This window comes from Patella vulgata, chromosome 7 (assembly GCF_932274485.2).
Source record: "Patella vulgata chromosome 7, xgPatVulg1.2, whole genome shotgun sequence".
Taxonomy (NCBI): Eukaryota; Metazoa; Mollusca; class Gastropoda; family Patellidae; genus Patella; species Patella vulgata.
The window spans coordinates 13,264,311-13,285,324 of record NC_065885.2 but is presented as its reverse complement, the minus strand read 5'-3'; the positions used below and the strand labels follow the sequence as shown (position 1 = coordinate 13,285,324).

Below are 21,014 nucleotides of genomic sequence, written 5' to 3'. Positions count from 1 at the left end.
TATTTTATAATGATGCCATATTTAGATAAAGTTTTATAGCAATTCCTCACATCGTTAGTCTGTTAATATATTTATTGAAATTTGTTATGCAATAAATAAACTATACTATTTACAGTAAATGGATATATTTAGCCTGTTTATAATAATATATAGCCTATTCAAAACATCCGGCTTGGGTCGATTTGTATCAGCCAAAAATAGAACATTGAAAGAAAACGAAAAATTAAAGCGAATTAGATAGGTTCTTTTTAAAAATTCAGTGAGCTAGAGTGTCAAAATAATATGTTTAGAGCAAAAGCCAAGCCTGTGTTGAAAACTAGGCAAGACGTGATTGATTTACTGCAAAATAGCGATACGGTTGTGAATGTTGAAACTCTACACTTACAATTCAACTGTGACATTTTTTTTCCGGCATTAATGTTGCATGCAAATGAACTTAATTCGGATCGATATAAATGTGAAGTTGACACGCAACGAGCTTTAGACTAGTAATATATAGTATCAATATATATATATATATATATATATATATCGTGTGACCCGTATGGTACCTTTAACGTCCTTGACCTCAAACGGCTTTATTCTGCACGCTCAAGTACTGTGTACTGTTATAGTTATAGATGCAAACGTTATTCAGGACTCCACAGCGAAGACCGACTAACTAAAGAACGGACAACAGTACAACTATACCAACGATGGCCTCGGGACAGGGTATGTATCTTTGCTAAATCGATAACACGAGAGAATGCATATATGTAACTGTGTTTATATAAAACAACACCATATATACGACCCTAGATAAATTATCGCCATTTGATATACTCTAACGAAGATAAGTTGGGATTTTATGATCAGTTTATGTCCTCCATAAATAAGGCTGTGTCACTGTTGGAGAAATAAACCGCAACAGTATACATTCATTAAAATACAGATGTGACGTCACCCTTTGATGTTGGCGTACCATTATTTCAAATAATCGTACGGGCAACTTGCCAATAGTACTTTATTCATACCAGTGATAGGATGACCCGCGTACTCTACAAAAAGTGGGTCTCGACACGGCTAAATGTGCACGCTTCAGTTGCGTGTCTCGAACTGATTTCTGACTACCCCGCACTCTCTTTGAGTCGATAAATAGCCATGCACGTGCAATTCTCTACAAATATATCAACTATTACAGCCGTAAAAAATCTATTGTTGACGATTTTGAATAGCAGTAAAATTTAGCTTCTTGGTTATTACAGCAGCTTTAGAAATTACGTTTGTTTTATTTTTTAAATTGCTTTATCATTAACTGTACCGTTAAGAGCGGCATCTTTTGGTTTAGTACAAATAATATCTCTGAAACACTCGGGTTAGACAGGAACGTGATACTAGCAGTATGTTTCATTTTACTTTTACAAGTTTCTTAAAACAATTGTTGAGTTGTCTAAAGTGCTTATTTCTATATTCAATTTCTTGTTCTAGCTTTCTGTTATGTTTCGTAAAAAAGTAGTCTTGATTATCCCGACCTGTCAATCAGACGTAGAATGATCGATAGACTGGTTAAGCGAGACTAATTTCAAAACAAGGGCACGTAACCTATTTTTTACTCAAAAGTGACTGGATGTTATGGACGACACTTGGAACCAGTTTTCAGTCTATTATTTCTACATGATTAATGGTCATAGCTTATTAAGTACAACATGATCGTTTATTTAGTGACTATAATTGTGTGAAACTGATTTGAGGCTTGGTATATATATAAATATTGTGGCGTAATTGTCGAGATATTTGGAGATATTTATTTATGGTGGGTTACCCTACCAGTGAGATATTGGACTAGTGTGACGTAAAAGCTCGTGCGGAGTGTCAGTATTTTAAGATGTTTAATGGTCTCGAGCTTCCGACATTGCGTAATATATTGTAAAAACATTCGGGCCTACGTATGGTGGCTGATAGTGGCCATGTTAAATCTCGCCCTTTTCATAACGCGACAGCACGACATCACGACAGTATTGACGCAATCATACGACACTTTATTCTGTCGTATCATCGTGTTATTTTTATCGTAACGTCGAGATGTCGACTTATTGTCCTAGTCTCTTTCTACAAGTCACAAAAATACAGCTGTACTCATTACATCATATATATAGGCCTAAGTAGTAGATTTGATAAATATAAAAGAGATAGTAGGAAAATGTTGATTAATTATTTGTTTTCTCAAAATAATGAAACATTTTGTGTCCACAAGTGAATTATATTTGGTATTATATTTAAAAAATCTAGAATTACAATAGCAGGACCAAAGTGAGTTAGCTAAGTTAATTCCTTGAAGAAAAAGTGGTGTCGGGAGGTATCGAACAAGTAAGCATTCATTGCCATGTGTACGACACCCACCAATATTTATAGATGACTGGAGCGATAGTTTAAAAATGATTTCAGAAGACAGGGTGGGAAGGGGATTGTAAAAAAACCAAATCGGGTCACATTCTTTAAAATCACAGCATTATCATAGTGCAGCACGTCACCCCAATAGTTGCAGGAGTTTTTTTGAATGAGGTGGAGAAAACGATTCGCAGCCTGTCATTGAGTCAACTGGCGTGGTTTTGAATCCCCGGTTGTACGTGACAAGGTGTAGCGTCGCCTGTCAAAACTCGTGGGTTTTCTCCGGGTCCTCCGGTTTCCTCCCACTGCTAAAGACCCCTACGCGCAAACGATTTATTGAAATAAAATTAAACCATATGTTAGTCCCGAAATGACCTAATTTGTGTCGAGTGGACGTTAAACCCCCCTCTCTCTCTCTCTCTCTCTCTCTCTCTCTCTCTCTCATTTGACATCACTAATGGGATTGAGGCCTAGATGGGTAAAAATAGGCCCAGTAATATCTTCAACTATGAACACACTCTAAAAGCCTCATACCCCCCCCCCCCCCCACGTCACCCAAATAGATGCAGGAGTTTTTTTATGAGGTGGAGAAAACGATTCGCAGCCGTTATTGACTTTATCGCATATAGGCTTGCATCCGTTTGACATCACTGATGGGATTGGGGCCTAGATGAGTAAAAATAGGCCCAGTAATATCTTCAACTATGAATACATTATAAAAGCCTCATACCCCCCCCCCCCACTCCACGTCTCTTATTTAGTTTTACAAATAATTCCAGAATCAATAAAATGGTATCAATGATGTTTGATACAACTGGAATATAATATGTCAAAAATTGATTAAACATGAGAAATATTATTACACTGCGACTCCCCCGCAAAATATCAAGCACCAAAAACAATTAAATCGAGGCCTAGATGATTACACACTATGAAAGCCTCATACGCCCCCCTCCCCACGTCTCTTATTTTGTTTTACAAATAATTTCAGAATTAATAAAATGATATTAATGATGTTTGATACGACTGAAAAATAACATGTATAACATTGATTAAACAACATAGGTAGTAATGAGAAATATTACATATTGAATCCGTATTAGTGATAGCGTAGATTTACTCAATACGTTTTTTGCAATAGATCATCATTTAACTTGAAACAAGGGAAACAGTCGATCGAAGAAAACAGATTTAAAAAAAAAAACAGGTTTCAATGTGACAGTAGTGCTTCGGTCATGCATTTACCTCCGAGAGTGCAACCCTTTCTTTGAAAGTAATGATTGTGCCAAATTTGAACAAATTCCATCTAGATTCGCGGCCTGTAGGTAGAGTGTTGACAGATCAAATGTAAAAAAAAAAAACCCCAAAAAACCCCCAAAACCCCAGACCTATAAAAATATATTTTCTTAAACTCTTTTAATTTTGAAATTATATTGTTTTCACATGTGCTAAGTGTTTTAGCGAATATTTATAGAAGGTAATATAATCCTTTAGTGGCATTTAGCAATTGGAAACATAACAAAACTGACACAGTTATATTGGACAACAATCACTGTTTTATTACAAACAAGCACAACGTTTCGATAAATATACTCTTATCGTTATCAAGCACAATGATAACAATAAGAGAATACTTATCGAAACGTTGTGCTTGTGTATAATAAAACAGTGATTGTTGTCCCATATAACTGTGTCAGTTTTGTTTTTTTATTTATAGAAGGGTCTTGTAGATAAAGACTATAGCGCATGTGCAGTTTTAAACTTCCGAGACGACAAGTCAAAAAGTCGATGATACGACAGTTTAGTGTTTTGTCGTACTGTCGTATCATCACGACAAAATAAGGTCGATGATACGACAAAATCAGACGATCTTACGACAGTTTGTTCTGTCGTAAGATCGCCCGATTTTATCGTAAGATCGTGTGATTTTGTCGTGCCGTCGTATCATCGACTTATCGCCACTGTAAGTCGATGATACGACGACACGACAAAATCACACGATCTTACGACAAAATCACGCGATCTTACGACAGAACAAACTGTCGTAAGATCGCGTGATTTTGTCGTGTCATCGACCCAATTTTGTCGTGTCGTCGTATCATCGACTTATCGCCACAACAAGTCGATGATACGACGGCACGACAAAAAGCGAAACTGTCGTATCATCGACTTGTCGACTTGTCGTCTCGGAAGTTTAAAACTGCACATTGCACATGCGCTATAGTCTTAATCGACAAGGCCCGTTCTATAACTATTCGCTAAAACGCTTGGCAAATGTGAAAATAATATAATTTCAAAATTAAAATAGTTTTAGAAAATATATTTTTATAGGTCTGTTTTTTTTTTTCGTTTTATCTGTCAACACTTTACCTACAGGCCGCGAATCTAGATGGACTTTGTTCAAATTTGGCACAATCATTACTTTCAAAGAAAGGATGACACCCACGGATGTAAATGCATGACCGAACCACGACTGTCATATTGAAACTTGTTTTTTTAAAATCTTTTTTTCTTCGATCGGCTGCTTCCCTTGTTTTCAAGTTAAATGGTGATCCATTAGAAGGAACATTTTGAGTAAATGTATCATTGATACGGATTCGAAATGTAATATTTACTACCCTATGTTGTTTAATCAATTTTAGACACATTAATTTCCAGTCGTATCAAACATCATTGATAGGGACCTGCCATTTTATTGATTCCGAAATTATTTGTTAAACAAAATAAGAGGGGGGGGGGGTGCGTAGGGGACTTTCGGAGTGTGTTCATAGCTGAAGGCAATACTGGGCCTATTTTTAATCATCTAGGCCCCGATCCCATTAGTGATGCCAAACGGATGAATACGCGATAAGGTCAATAACAGCTGCAAATCGCTTTCTTCACCTCATAAAAAACCTCCCCTGCACTTATTGGGATGGCGTGCTACACCAATGCAGTGATTTTCTGTGATCTGATTTGAGGTTTTATATAATCCCCTTCCCACTCTAATAAAATAAATTGGAAATCTTCTAAAATCGTTTCTAAACTATCGCTTCAGTAATCTTTAAGTATCGGTGGGTGTCGTACACGAGGCAATGCATGCTTGTTCGATACCTACCGACACCACTTCTTATTCAAGGAATTAACATAGCTGACTCACTTTTGTCCTGCTATTATAATTCTAGATTTTTTGAATATAATACCAATAATTCAATTTTGGGCGCAAAATGTTTCATTATTTTGAGAAAACGAATAATTAATCAACACTTTCCTGTTATCTCTTTTGACGAGTCTTATTGTATCTAATCTGATGTAATGAGTGTAATGAGTACAGCTGTATTTTTGTGACTTGTAGAAAGAGACTATGCCAATAAGTCGACATCTCGACGTTAGGATAAAAATAACACGATGATACGACAGAGTTAAGTGTCGTATGATTGCGCCAAGGGCGAGATTTAACATGGCCACTATCAGCCACCATACCTACGGCCCTCATGTTGTTACAATATATTACTTAATGTCTCGCTCTCGACCATTAAACAATACATAGTAATACAGTAATACTAACACATGCATGGCCCGGGTAATATTTACCCAAAGCAAAACGTCCTATTGAATACCAGTGTAGTTTTCGATAGGGTATTGGGGGGGGGGGGGCGCATCCCATTTTCTACAGAATGAAATACTGAAATACAGTCGTAGTCTACAGACTTTGATTTGTTTCAATGTTGTTTCTTTAGGGCGGAGCTGGGGCGCGGGGGTGGGAGTGACTTGTAGTAAATATTAGCCCCAAATACAGAACAAATACTGTAGCATTACCTACATGTTGGAGGTTTTATATCTAGAGAAATACTATAGCATTCTGCAAATGTTTTAAAATCTATAGAAGCTTTGATGTAGAGTCGACGAAAGTGATTTTGGTATATACGCATATGCAATATGCAAGAACTAAATCTGCTCTTGGCGACGTCTTACTTAAAAGCATGTATAAGGTTCACCATGAAAATCTTGAGTTAATATATGCGTCAATATATGTTATCCTTCTGCATTAAAATCATTAATTATTCACCAAAAATAAACCCACTTTCGTCGACCCAACACCAAAGTCTTAACACAAATTACCACATTCCTGGTAACAAAATAAGAAATATTAATAGTCTAGATTAGATTAGATAAGATGTTTATTGCATCAAAACGTCCATTATGGACAGAATGCATACATATACATTTAGACATAGTCATATACATTTAATAATGCATATTACATAGACAACACATACATGAACGCACAAGTAATACATCCACATGAACAGTATAGTACATGTATATCTACATGCATAGGGTTTCAGTTACATGTAGTTGCCACCAAATTTGATTAAGATCTCTTATCAAAAGTCAAAAAACACATATAGAGCCACTGCCTTGACGATCGATTTTAGTGGGTTAAAGAGATTAATAAAATTGTAGGGAATCTCATATGACGTGTCATACATATAGTACTACCATTGGATGCAGACCACCAATTAATTTCTCTATCTCGGTTCGAATGTAGTTCCTGGTTAGAATTGATATTATCTGACAGATTTAAGGTTGGTTACGGTACTAGGCTACCTCAAATTTGTGTATCTCAAAATATCAAAGATCAACCGTATACAGACTTTGGATTAATATGTGGACAGTGTTCAGGTCAACAAAAATGTGGGTGCGACTGTAATAATTGATAACATAATCTTAAAGTGTGACGATTACACTGAAATTTATACTCTGTGGTGTAATTAATTCAGGGTTAATGCAAAATTTACACGCATGGGATATAAATGGGCTTATTAGTATTCGGTTACTATTGCAAACATATATCTGAAAATAACGCGTCGCAGGTAGTAATGTTATTCATGAGACAAAGACAACCTTTCATGTCGCTCAAGTGTACAACACAACATTTATATTATAAATTTTAAAATTTGCTTCAAAGACAAATGAAACAGTAGTATGTAGTAAAATAGCAATCTATCTTAGATATATCATATGTCAACCACATACCCACATGTATCATATATAGATACTGTTGAACCAACAACTAGTTGTCTTACTTGTGATCGAGTAACAAAATATCTAATCTTAGAGCTATACGGACACAGCTCACCAAATATTTCTACGCCGTCACCCACGAATGTAGGTCGAAAGTTATTTTTAGTCTTTCTCTCCCTTTCCCTTTTCCCCCTTTTGCATGGCGATTTTTGTTGACTTTTTGGTGTAGAATCGAAGAAAAAGGTTTGAAAATACATTTTCTACCAGGTTTTGGTGAATATTCATGATTTTGAAGCGGAAGGATACAAGAGTTGAGAGGTTGGTTAGGTTAAAATATAGGGTCCAAAATTGTATGTTTTCTTGTCTCTACTTCCAGCTTGTGTATCTCAAGTGAACCCCATACGTGCTTTTGGGCAAGAGGTTGCCACATGTTGCTCCATCTGTGGTAGAAAGCGTTCTACCCAACGAAAATTAGAGCCGGTCTAAGAGACGAGAATTAACATTAAAGTCAATGGGCAAATATTTAGTGATCTGTGGCCATACCATTACATATTCTTACACAGTTACTGCCCCTTAACCACTATATCTTAGGTAGAACTATCAATCTGTTCGTTGTCACTGGGTAACTTGGGTCACAAAATGGCGACCGTGGCCGTAGTTGGTCTGACTCGCTCTATATAATTATGGATCTGGTTAATCATATCTCGTGTGTAATAAAAGTGCCCGGTTGAAGTTGACACAGGTAATCCAAACTACTTGAAGTTAGTATTAAAGGGCATATTATAGCCTCTAATGCCCAGGTCATAAGATAAGAACATACGGGGTCAAAATAATAGGACGTGACATATGTGATTTTGTGTTTGAATCATTTCTTTAAATAGAACACTCCAAACATTTTCTCTGGTAAATTGGAAAAGTGATCTATTATGTGATTTAGCGCTATTCGGAAACATCATTTAGTTCAGATATACAGGTGTATTCGATTTTGTTGAACGCATGTGGGGATTTAAAAAACGGCTTCTTATTATCAAGCTATTGTACTTGAAGATCTTCTTCGTTGGTGTTAAATGCCCATAGGTAGTAATATTGGAAAACCAGGTTTCTGAAGTTCAGGTACACCGCGCGGATAGGTTAATAAAGAGAATCCGTGATCAAGTATGTAGAGAGTATGGCATGATATTGTAAACAATTTTAGCTTGTCATCCCAACAAGCCCCAATGATAGTGCACTAATAATTTATTAGTTGTATATGCATACTTATAGGTTTATATAAATTTATTAAAGATTTCTATGTATACTTGTAGGTTTCTATAAATCACCAGCTGTTTGTCCACCTACCGAAGATGATTTACAGAAATTATCAGAAGAATTAAATTTAAAATGTACAACAGAAGAAATACAGGCTATAACAGGTAGACTTGATTGATTATGTTACAAATATTTGTTTTGATAATCTAGCGCAATCATAATACAATTCGTGTGCATATTTTATGTGCATGTGTATATATGCAATGCAATGTGGTTTAACGTCTTATGAAGGAAATATTGCCCGAGCAGCGACTATACGGCTTACACGGGATTTCAGATTTTCGTACTATCCGTACTTGCCAGGCTCTCCGTCCTGCACTACGGGAATTCCATGTTCCTGAAGCAACGACCACGAGTTTTACAACATCTACTACGCAGTTAAGGCGAGATCTAGCCTTATATTGAAGGGGGGTTGGATGGCTGAATGGTTAGCACGTGCGCGCTGTATCATAAAGTCTGTCGTAGAGTCAACTGGCGTGGTTTCGAATCCCCGGTTGTACGTGATAAGGAGTAGGATCGCCTGTCCAACCTCGTGGGTTTTCTCCGGGTCCTCCGGTTTCCCCCCACTGCTAAAGACCCCTTCGCGTAAGCGAATTATGGAAATAAAATTGAACCATATGTTATCCCGAAATGACCTAGTTTGTGTCGAGTGGACGTTAAACCCCATTTCTCCCTCTCTATAATATCCCGGATGGTGCTGGAAAGTAGGGCGTTAAACCTCATTTCATTTCTCCCTCTCTCACATTCTTATCTTACTTTCCAGTTGTCATTTCCTCGATCATAAGCGTATTCAAATGGTGTGACATTTATCGACATAATATACATGTTTTATCATTCATTTATTATACATAATGTGAATTGTCTTCGGCTTCATTAGTATTAATGTAATGACGGTTGCCAGGTAATATTGATTGGTTAGCTTTATCGCAAGAAGACAAGTTTATGTATTTTTAGACTGCTTGTTGTAATAAAATATTCACCATCTGTTATTTCATTTCATTTGGTTGATTTTGATATTGATGAGAGAGAGAAATGGGGTTTAACGTCCACTCGACACAAACTAGGTCATTTTGGGACTAAATTGATATTGATGTATACCGTAAAATCATAATATAGTAGTTACATATACTATTGAAGACACTAGTTATATAAATTACATGAGAGCTTTATTTCCCTAGTGTATGCTAGTTCCGAAATAACCTGATTTGTGCAGAGTAGATATTAACACACAAGCACCCCTTACCAAATGTTCACTTCCTCTGAAGTGTGGGGGTTGGATGGCCGAATGGTTAGCGCGTGCGCGCTGTATCGTACGTTTTGTCATTGAGTCAACTGGCGTGGGTTCGATTCACGGGTTGTACGTGACAAGAAGTAGGGTCGCCTGTCCAGCCTCGTGTGTTTTCTTCGAGCCCTCCGGTTTCCTCCCACTGCTAAAGACCCCCTACGCGCAAGTGAATAATATAAATAATATTGAACCATATGTTAGTCCCGGAAGGAGCACGTTTGTGTCGAGTGGAAGTTAAACGCCATTTCCCCTCCTTTTCTGAAGTGTTCATTGCTACCACACTTTAGAACCAATTCCAACAACACGTCTTTTCAAGTGTTATAAAAATTTCACCGAGGTGCTCATTTCATTGACACTTCTAAAAGTGGTCTCATTCCACAGCATTTCATCGTCACCCTTTCGCTCCCATACCTCGGAATTTCAAAGTAATCGGTTTAAGTGTCGAGTAAGAGAGGAACAGTGCTTGATATACAAAATATTTTAAATTTTAGCTCAATTTAAAAATACAGCAACTTCCTTCCAACGTTTATCAGAACTTCCAGAACCCGCACTTCCGGTTAAATATCCAAGAGTTCCAGGTTACAGACCAGCAGAAAATGACAACCCATATAATGCATGGTAATATAATTAATAGTAAATTGTCGGTCATTAATATAATAAATTGATTCCTGGAAACTTCGACACGGTTGTAAGCTTTCATATCCCATATTATTGTAAATTGTCGATCATTAATATAATAAATTGATTCCTGGAAGCTGCAACACTGTTATAAGCTTTCATACTCCATATTATAGTTGACCTTCACAAAAAATGTTTTATTGAAAACAGATTTGAAAAGAAATTTGAATATTAAATACAAACAAAACAATGACTATATAGGATTTGTCTTATAAAATAATTAAAATTCGACATTGATTTCTCGTAAATTGGTCACTTTTGGTATTTGACGGTATTAAATTAAAACAAAACCGTGATTTTATACCAAAATCTGCAACGGTTAGTTTTTAGTTACTAAAAAGACGTATGACCTACATATTGGCGTGCACGTAAAAGATCCCTTGGCAGTTGGAATTGGATATAAGAGTAGGCCGGGCAAAATTTCCCTCAAAGCACACTGTATGGTGTATGTCCGTCTTCATTAGCCCAGTTTAGGAGCAGAACAGTAGGACGTTAAACCCCATTTCATTTCATTTCATTTTCCACATTGATATATTATCAGGAGTTGGAAATGTGATATCAAAGGTGCGTCTACAGGTAAATTGGCAGGTAAAACTGTGGGTATTAAAGACAACATTGCCGTAGCAGGAGTACCTATGATGAATGGTAGTAAAATATTGGAAGGTTATGTACCAGAATTTGATGCTACAGTCGTCACTAGAGTCCTAGACGCTGGTAAGACTTACTTTATTACAACATTTTATAACAAACGTCTTGGACCTTGTGAACTGGTCACTGGACGACCGTGTTTGTTTGTTACATTAAATAAATTGTGATATCTACTATGCTACAATGAATGTGACATAATAAACATTCGAATATATGTGATTTATTGAATTTGATATCTGATACCTAGCATTTATCTGATTCATTTTTACATGATTCATTTTACATGATATCTTATTCATTTTACATGATATCTGATTCATATTACATTGTATATGGTATATTTAATATTCTTTGTAGTTAATATAATATCTGATAAATTCCTTTTAATGTATCTGATACATTACATTTTAATATGATATCTGATACATTTAATTTCGTATGTATCTGACACATTTAGTATGTGACTGATAAGTTTAGTATGATATCTGATACATTTTATATGATATATTTAATATGACATATTTAATATCTGATATATTTAAAATATCTGATATATTTAAAATATCTGATATATTTAATATGATATCTCATATATTTAATATGGTATCTGATACACTGAATATGATATCTGGTGTATTTAATATGATGTGTTCAATATGATATCTAATACATTTAATATAATATGTAATGCCATTGTATGTAATATGTATAATATAATGTGATGTCTAGGGGGAAGAATTCTGGGTAAAACAGCGTGTGAGGACCAGTGCTTCAGTGGATGTAGTAGTACCTGTTCTAGCGGGCCAGTGAGGAATCCGGTTGATGAGACCAGAACTGTTGGTGGATCTAGTTCAGGCAGCGCAGCCCTGGTCAGTTTTACTTGATGTATTTATTATGACCGTCGATCTGCCGTTAATAATTTAGACGATTCAACAGTCCATCGTTTTGAAATTGATAATAGACCGTCATTATATTCACCATCCTATTGAATTTGAGCAATTTCTGTTAATAACGTCTAGAGTTGTGGCCCTTGTATCACTTTGTTGAACTTTGTGAACGCTCTAATGACAAAAGTAAACATCCGAGCTCTATGCATCAATTAGATTAGTGAAACGAAGAAGCCAATTGAATTTCAGCAATTTCCGTTAATTATGTCTATAGTGGTCTTTGTTTCCTTTTGTTGAACCTCGTGAACGCTCGAACGCCAATAGCTATCGTTCGATATGTATGAATTAGTGAAACAAAGAATCCTTTTGAATTTCAGCAATTTCTGTCAATTACTAGTAGAGTTATGGTCCTTGTTTTACTTTGCTGAACGCTCGATCGACAAAGGTTATCATAAGATCTGTATGGAATTGATATGCATTATTTAAATTAGTCCAACGAAACAACCTGTCGAATTGCAACAATTTCTGTGAACTACTTCTCCAGATTTAAGGCCCTTGTGAACCCTCAAATGACGAAAGTTATAATCTGCCTTGTATGAAATTATCTGGTAAATCCCCCCCACCCCACATATATATACACACATAGTCATGCCTTTTTGTGATGTAGTCCACGTCCGTCGATTCGTCAATACAATTTCCAGGGTACGTGACAAAGGAGATGGTCGATAGCCTAACAGGATGAATTTTCTCAACGTTTTCCGCCTTCCGCCCATTTTTAAATACCCTTGCCTACAAGTGAACTGATAAAATAAAATAGCTGTATTTAATGTTAACGGGATAGGATTTTTTAAAACAATGTAAATATTGTCACCATTATATATTTAGTGACCAGAAATAGTTTTTAAACATGATTTATTTATAATTTTAAGGTGGCTGGCAAGGTGGTAGATCTGGCTATTGGAGGTGATCAAGGTGGTTCCATCAGAATACCAGCATCATGGTCAGGTATAGTAGGAATAAAACCAACCTGGGGTCTTGTACCATATACTGGTGCCATGCCTATAGAACTTACAGTTGATCATCTCGGACCAATGGCAGCCAATGTTCACGATTGTGCTCTTCTCTTAGAGGTGGGTTTTATTTATTGTCACTGCCTTATGGCGAAAGCGTCGGACTATTAACACTGACTCGTGGTACTGTCTGATTGTCGCTCAAACATTTTGGAAGACAATAATTCTGTAATATGTTAAAACTTGGTGTAGATGTTCATTGGTTGACCGTCTTGACTTGGTTTCTCGGTTAAGGCTGAACAGATATAAGCAGTTTGATTTACCGATGCTTTGTAACACGGTAACGCTGAGTCTACTTGAGTAACAATGAAAAAACGTGGTGTATAATTTCGTAATATCAGTACCTTGACTAATTTCGTTTATGAAGATCATCTGCTTAACTCTTTAGAAAAGATAAATGTTTATTTATTCATATGGTTTGCTTTAAAATATTCACTGTATTCATATAAAATGTTGATTTGGATTATATGAGGTTAGAAACTGCAAGAATGGTATTTAATGGTAAATTAAAAAAAAATCAACCAGTTGATTTTGTCTGAGGCAAAATAAATGACAATATGAAAAACAAGTAAAAGATGTCTAGGCATTGGAATTCGTTAAGTGCTAGAATACAAATAAAAACATTACACCAATTACTATTACGGCCACGGTGTATCTGTAATTGCATATATTATTTGGTTTCAGGTTCTCGCTGGTTACGATGAAGGACGAGATCCACGACAACCACGTGATTTAAAAGTTGAACCATATACCACTTTAGTAAGTTAATGTTTGTCTCCCCTGCCACGTAGATATTTGCATTAAGCTGAGAGAAAGAGAGAGACAGATAGAGAGAGAGAGAGGTAGAGAGGGAGAGGGGGGGGGGGTTAACGTCCACTCGACACAAACTATGTCATTTCGGGACTAACATGGTTTAATTTTTTTCAATAATTCGCTTGCGCGTAGGGGTCTTTATCAGTGGACAGGCGACCCTAATCCTTGTCACGTACAGACGGGGGTTCGAAACCACGCCAGTTGACTCAATGACAGGCCTTATGATACAGCGCGCATGTGCTAACCATTCGGCCATCCAACCCCCACCCCACCCATTAAGCTTAGAAAGAAACTAATTACATATATAATACATTATGCTGAAAATGACAACTGATACTGAAAATATTTAGACAAATTGATATCTGTAGTTTGCAGCAAAGTGGGGCGTTAACCTCCATTTCATTCATTTATTGTGTAGTTAGATAAAGGTATCAGCGGGAAAAAGATTGGACTGCTACAAGAAGGTTTCTCACTTTGTACGGAACAAGACGTCGCTCAATTGGTAGAACAGGCTGCCCAGACATTAACAAAGGCTGGAGCTAAAGTTGAAAAGGTTTCGGTACCGATGCATTTGGATTGTAAGTTCTTTTGATCTCAATACGTCACATATTTAAATGTACAACATGTGTATTCATTAAACTGACTCATGCACGAAATCTACATTTAGACATATTCTGGAAGTGAAATGTATCCTTTAGAGAGAGGGTATATCCGTAAAGTAACTGCATCATCTTGATAATAGAGCTGGATTATCCATCAATGCCAAGTTCTCTAGCATCTATCGACATCTTCTAACAGGACTGAAGAGTTATAACCATTGCTAATGTTCACTGATATAACCAAATATCTCATAAAAAAACCTATCAAAGCATGTCTCGGGATCATAATGGTTCCTATTAAGGCACATACCAGTTATAAACATTGTTAATTTTCACTGATATAACCAAACATCTCCTAAATGTAAATTAAGACTTCCTTGGTTTGATTTGTTTCAGCATCCGCTATTTGGACAGGAGTATGCATGCAGGGAGCATATAATAACATGATCCTTGGAAATGGTTAGTAATTTTTGCGCACTGTTTGATGTGTCTTGTATTGTTTAAGACGCGGGTGTAATAAGGTTTATAGTCTCTTTAATGAATACTGGGGTGATTTAGATACTAACACGTACACGGTTTTTGTTTCTACGGCCACTCCTACAAAGCATTCCCTTCTATTATTCCACGACTTCCTTCTATTATTCTGCGATTCTTGTACCCGGGTCCACTGGGGATTTTCATCTTACCCAAATAACTAGAATCGTGTGGGTTTGAAGACTTGGCTAAGTGAGTAAGACGCTGGCCCGCTAGTCTGGAGGTCGCATGTTCGATCCCGGTGATACCCGAGAACGTCCTTCGGGATTTTCCGGCGTGGGTTTCCCTTGTCAGTGGTGCAGAGCAGAGGGGTTGACAAGTACAGCTGTCTGGTCGTTCGGATGAAACGAAAATCATAGGTCCCGTGCACACATTGGAGTACACGTAAAAGACCGCGTGGCAGTTGGAATTCCATATAAGAATAGGCCGTAGCGCCGTTGCTCGGGCAAAAATTCACGATCATAGCATACTGTATGGCGTATGCCCGTCTTCATAGCCCAGTCGGAGCAGAACAGTAGGACATTAAACCCCATTTCATTTTTTTTTCGTTTGAAGACTTACCGATATTATTTTTAATCCAGTTGGACGCTATTCGAGTGTTTAGTTTCCTATACCCCTTGACTACCACTCTATATCCAGCACATCAGACATATTAAAATCTCGAGTACTAATGGAAACCACCAAGAGATTTCTGACTCAAGCTTGGATACGAGGATAGATCATCCATCTATCCGATATCTTTCACTATAACCTACGCGGCATATACTTTCATAGGTTTCATTATGACCTTTGGACATTCTTCAATATGGTCATTTAAGACCCTCGGGACGTGCCTTAATAGGGCCCATTATGACCCCGAGACATGGTTTGGTAGGTTATTTGATGACCGCGAGAAATGCTTTCATAGTTTCTCCACACATTCCTTCTATAAATCTGTTTACTCATGATGTATGAGGATCTAGATGCACGTATGAATTTTATATTTTGATCCTCTGCAGAGAAGTAAGAAAGTAAGGTAGGCGTGAAATCCCAATGATACACCGTAATCTGTGGTTTAATCCAAATAACCTAAAAGGAAGTTACCTTCTATATTCAATACTGATCGAACTTAGGAAATCCCAACATGACAATTTAGATAGGTATCCAGCCGTTTGATTCTAAATGCAAGGCAACGACAGTTAATTTTACCTCTTATTTTGTCGACAGTATTAAATACAATATGCTATGCAACTGTAAATCAGTATGAGCAAGAAACATGAGTAAGACAAAAATACTTAAACGAAGCGTGTTTCTAAGGCGACATGGTTTAGATAACCTGAATTCTTTACGTAACATATTTAACCATTTGCAATACAGGTTTAATTACGTACAATGCTATGATGTATTTAAACTGCAACATTTATGCCGAACCTTAAAATAACTTTCAAATTGGTTGCATTCGTGATTTTGAAAATTGGGACATATAAGTAATTGTTTAATTGCAGGAAACGGCTACCAATGGAAAGGGTATTACGCAACGTCGCTACAGGAAGCATATTTCCGTGGACGGACAACTCGACCGTATGATAATTCCAAAGTTGTTAAAATGCTGTGTTTGGTTGGAGAATATATGAACAGAAATTATGGTAACAAATTTTATGCGAAAGGCCAGAACCTGACCACGGTATTAACCCAAGCCTATGATAAAGTTCTACAGGAATATGATGTCTTAATTCTACCAACTTTACCATATAAGGCATCAAAACTTCCACAAGCCGATTGCTCAACTTCTGGTAAGTATCTAGAGATTTATTTAGTGTGCTAATTAGGATGTGCCTATATTTGGAACACGATAACTTTGATTCTAATTGGGTGAGACTATAGTTTTATATCGGTGCCTTCACTAAGTCCAATGCTGAAAGGTTTCTACTTAGGCCTAGTATCGATAAGCGAAATTATTGGTCAGGACATTGGAATACAATTACTTTTAAAGGCTCAATACCACTCTTGTTGTAACTGAATAATATGTTCTAATCTTTATTCTGGTCAACAAATTGTACTATTTAACAATATTCCAATTAATTGATGATACAAATTTCATCTTAACACACCTAATTTAAAAAATTGGAAAAATTCAACTAAATGATTTGAAAAGCCTGACGTAAAGCTTTTCAAATGTGACTTGGATTTAAAAATATTTTTGAACCCTTTGAACAAGTAAAATGGGATTTAATGGATAATTTACACAACAGGTAGGACACTAACACATCTAGTACTTAGCATAAGGGTATTTCTTTATTTTCTGGAGCTGTCAAGCCAGCAAGAGTGTTATTGTCCCTTTAACTGAGCTAGAAAGTTCCAACTTGGCATAAGTGTTCGATAGGTGAATGTTTTGACTGCGTTCAATGATTAACCTTTACCGCTAAGGATAATCAGTTTGATTTGTAGATGCGTTGTGACACAATACCTTTGATTCTAAGTATAGATACACTCGTATGCAGTTTGATTGCTCGATGTTTTTAAAATATATAAATGTGAAATTAAGTAACATACGCCATCTGACCGGTTTATTTTGGGACTTGTGACACCAGTCTCGCTGATGGCTTGTTATGATGATGATGATGATGATATTTCTATTTCAGAATTCTTTGACACAGCACTATCGATGGTAACTAATACAGCAGCAGCCGATTCAACTGGTCACCCCGCGCTCTCTATAAACGCGGGAAATATTGAAGGACTTCCGATTGGTATGATGATCGTGGGGCGCCATTTTGATGAAACAACAGTATTACAAGTGGCACGAGCGTTTGAGAAAATTCGAGATGGAAAATAAGAAGAAAGTTAAAGTTTCGCTTTATATTTTCAGTTTTGCAGAATATTTTAATATATAACTATTTAGGGTTGTAATAAAGTACAATAAGTATAAAGTTACTAAGCGTGACAGGGTTTGATCACACCTTGGTATCTCTCCCCCTATGGCTTACATCATATTCGATTAGGCCTTCAATTATTATCAATCAAAAACAAAACACACGTCGCAATCAAAGAAACCAATCAAAATATCGCTGAGCATGACATACGCAATATCAATTACATTGTGTGATAAATCAAAATATACCACGTTGTTTTGTTTATTTACAATAATCGACTGTTCCATTCATGACGACACTGCTAGGTATCACACAGTAAAGTAGTAGGTCAGAGATTTTCATGTAAATTTATTTAAAGAAGCACATCTTTTAATATCACTTATATTGTGTAATAAATCAAAATATAGCAAGCTGCTTTATTTATTAACAATAACCCACATGTTCAAGTGTCACACGTATTGTTAAAAGCAGTGATGTCAGGAGTTTTGGTGTAAAAATATTTAGAACAAAATCCGAATAGTAGAAGTAAAAAAACAGTAACATTGTAAAGTCTAGCACTCCTTGATTTAATTAATATGCAGCATGAAACATGTTTACTGTCTTCGTTACGGCTCTATAAAGCTTAACGGGATGGATTTGACCGAATGGTTCAATGTAGATTGTTATTATTTTCTTGGTCGAAGGTTGTGGTTAATATAATCATTAATTTCTTTTGAACTCCATTAAACAACATTGTATTGTTACACTTGTTTTCTGTGTCTTGTTTTGTTTTAATAGAAGTCTCTGACAATTTATTCTAAACTGTAGTTACGTTAACGGCCATTCCAATCTGATTCAAATACAGACCTTTATTTCTTTTCTTTTTTTACACTTTCGATGGCCTACACTACATGGAGATCTGACCAGTTGTTTTGGGGGGTCGCGTCTGAGGTCATAAGAGCGGCTTTTCACCCTTTGACGTCAGACATTTGATTAACCAATCAGCACTGATGTTTCTAGTGGATTATCCACAGTTCCGTGTACCTCACGCCAAAAGCTCGCCGTAACAGACCGTTTCATTGTCTAATCCCTCACATCATCCAGAACACGTCAATGATAACAACTCTTCCAGATCCTAGTGTAGTAAAGGCAATTAAAACGAAATTTTGAACTATAAAAAATGAAACGATATAGGCTCTGTGTTTTGATCAGATTGTGACGATTCCCATTTGCACCAATCCAATGAAGCCTGATTTCAAATAGTAAGTGCTAGAGGACCGCAACACTCGGCAAAGCCTATATCCAGCCGAGGACCTCTTAGATTCTCCGATAGGAAATATCATCATGAATACCAAAACTAACAGCTAAAATGTCTACCTGTGATAATCGAGTTGTAAAGTTTAAGGTTCGTTCATGTCAAGGTTTCTGTGGAGGTCGCCATGTCTGATTTGAGTGTCTTTGTGCCACGACCTCTTATTGAACAACGCTATTGTTTACATGTCAACGGTAAAGGCCCATGGCGTCAGAATGTCAGATGAACAAAATATGGTCTTGGGTCGTCCGCCCCCCCCCCTCCCTCTTGACCCCATTCTTATGAAACTAGTCACATTTTCCTAATGTGTATCCAAAGTAGGACAGGATGGTTGATAGTACGTCTATGAGTCATGCTTTCACTCTCTTTATTAGACATTGTGCAATTTGGTTTAATTTAGACAACATGTAGATCCTTAGCAGGTAACATTTGTCAGCCTGCAATAGTATGTGACACCAGGTGGAAGTCCTACAAAGACCATGTAGTGTTACAGAAGTAGGTCTGGATACGTTTATAACGTATAATGGATTTCGTAATATCATACCTGTAGTTATTATATAACAAGGATTTTAGAACAAAACAGTGTTCAGGAATTTTATCTACACAAAAGTACACAACGTGAAGTGAAGTCAGAAAATTAAATTCCACGATTGACAAAGGGTCGGAATAATATCCCATTTCGTGCTGTGTCACATAATATTTGACATCGTAATATTATATCCCTTTAAAATTCAGATGTGACGTCATCCTTTGATGTTGGAGTACCATTATTTCAAATAATCGTACGGGCAATGTGCCAAGCGTAACTTGGTAAAATATTGAACTCCGGGTGACGTATTTCATTGCAAAGCACGTGCAAGTGTCTGTATTTTAAGTTGTTTAATGGTCTTGAGCTTAAGACATTGCCTCACGGCCCTCATGTTGTTACAATATATTACTTAATGTCTCGCTCTCGACCATTAAACGATATATATTTGACACCGATGACCAGAATAGGTGTGACAGCATGGTGTTACACATCGTTTTATTTGGAGGCGTGACGAAGGGTAGTCTATTGAAGGCCTTGAGGTGCAGGAATTTATTGTCGAATACCCTATTTTTGCGTCGTTGACTAGGGATTTTGACGATGGTTCCTGATTGCAAACCTTTGAAAATATTCGTTGTTAGACAACAACAGACCAGGGTATACCATCTTCAATAGAAGGCTTGATCTCGTTTTAACTAATATCCTGCATATTTCGGCGCTAATTTCGATTGTCGCGAATACAAAGTCTCGCGCTTTCAAGCTAAAATGTCTATGTGGAGGTCGCGATGTCACAACATCTGATTGGACGCTACTGTTAACGTGTCTGTAGATAACGTAGCTATAAGTTCAGGAATTGTGAAGTAATCTAGCAACGCCCAGATGTTGTAAAACTCGCAGTCGTTGCTTCAGGAACATGAGGGTAATTTTATGTTTCAGGATTAAGTAAAAGCAAACTTTAACAAAGGTTTCTGTATAGTAAATTACAAAAGCTTAAACGTAAGAACAAAAATATAAGTAGAAATTTTTAATCGACATAAACATGAGAATAGGTTACACAATAGATATAATAATAAAGTAATAAGTTCCCGTTGCTAGAGTAGAAAAACTTTTGTTGAATGTAAAACTCGATTCTCACTAACGTCAACTATG

The 21,014-nt window shown here is 36.6% G+C and overlaps 1 protein-coding gene across 1 annotated transcript; it reads left to right on the top strand.

The window, feature by feature from the left end:
• The first annotated feature begins 594 nt into the window (after positions 1 to 594).
• Positions 595 to 18,791, top strand: LOC126828514 (amidase). Its single transcript, XM_050558309.2, has 11 exons — positions 595 to 711; positions 8,679 to 8,786; positions 10,459 to 10,585; positions 11,187 to 11,359; positions 12,023 to 12,162; positions 13,110 to 13,310; positions 13,935 to 14,009; positions 14,482 to 14,641; positions 15,059 to 15,121; positions 16,681 to 16,968; positions 17,818 to 18,791. Exons 1-11 carry the CDS (start codon positions 696 to 698, stop codon positions 18,009 to 18,011), a joined length of 1,545 nt encoding a protein of 514 aa, XP_050414266.2. The 5' UTR covers positions 595 to 695; the 3' UTR covers positions 18,012 to 18,791.
• The last annotated feature ends 2,223 nt before the right edge of the window (positions 18,792 to 21,014 follow it).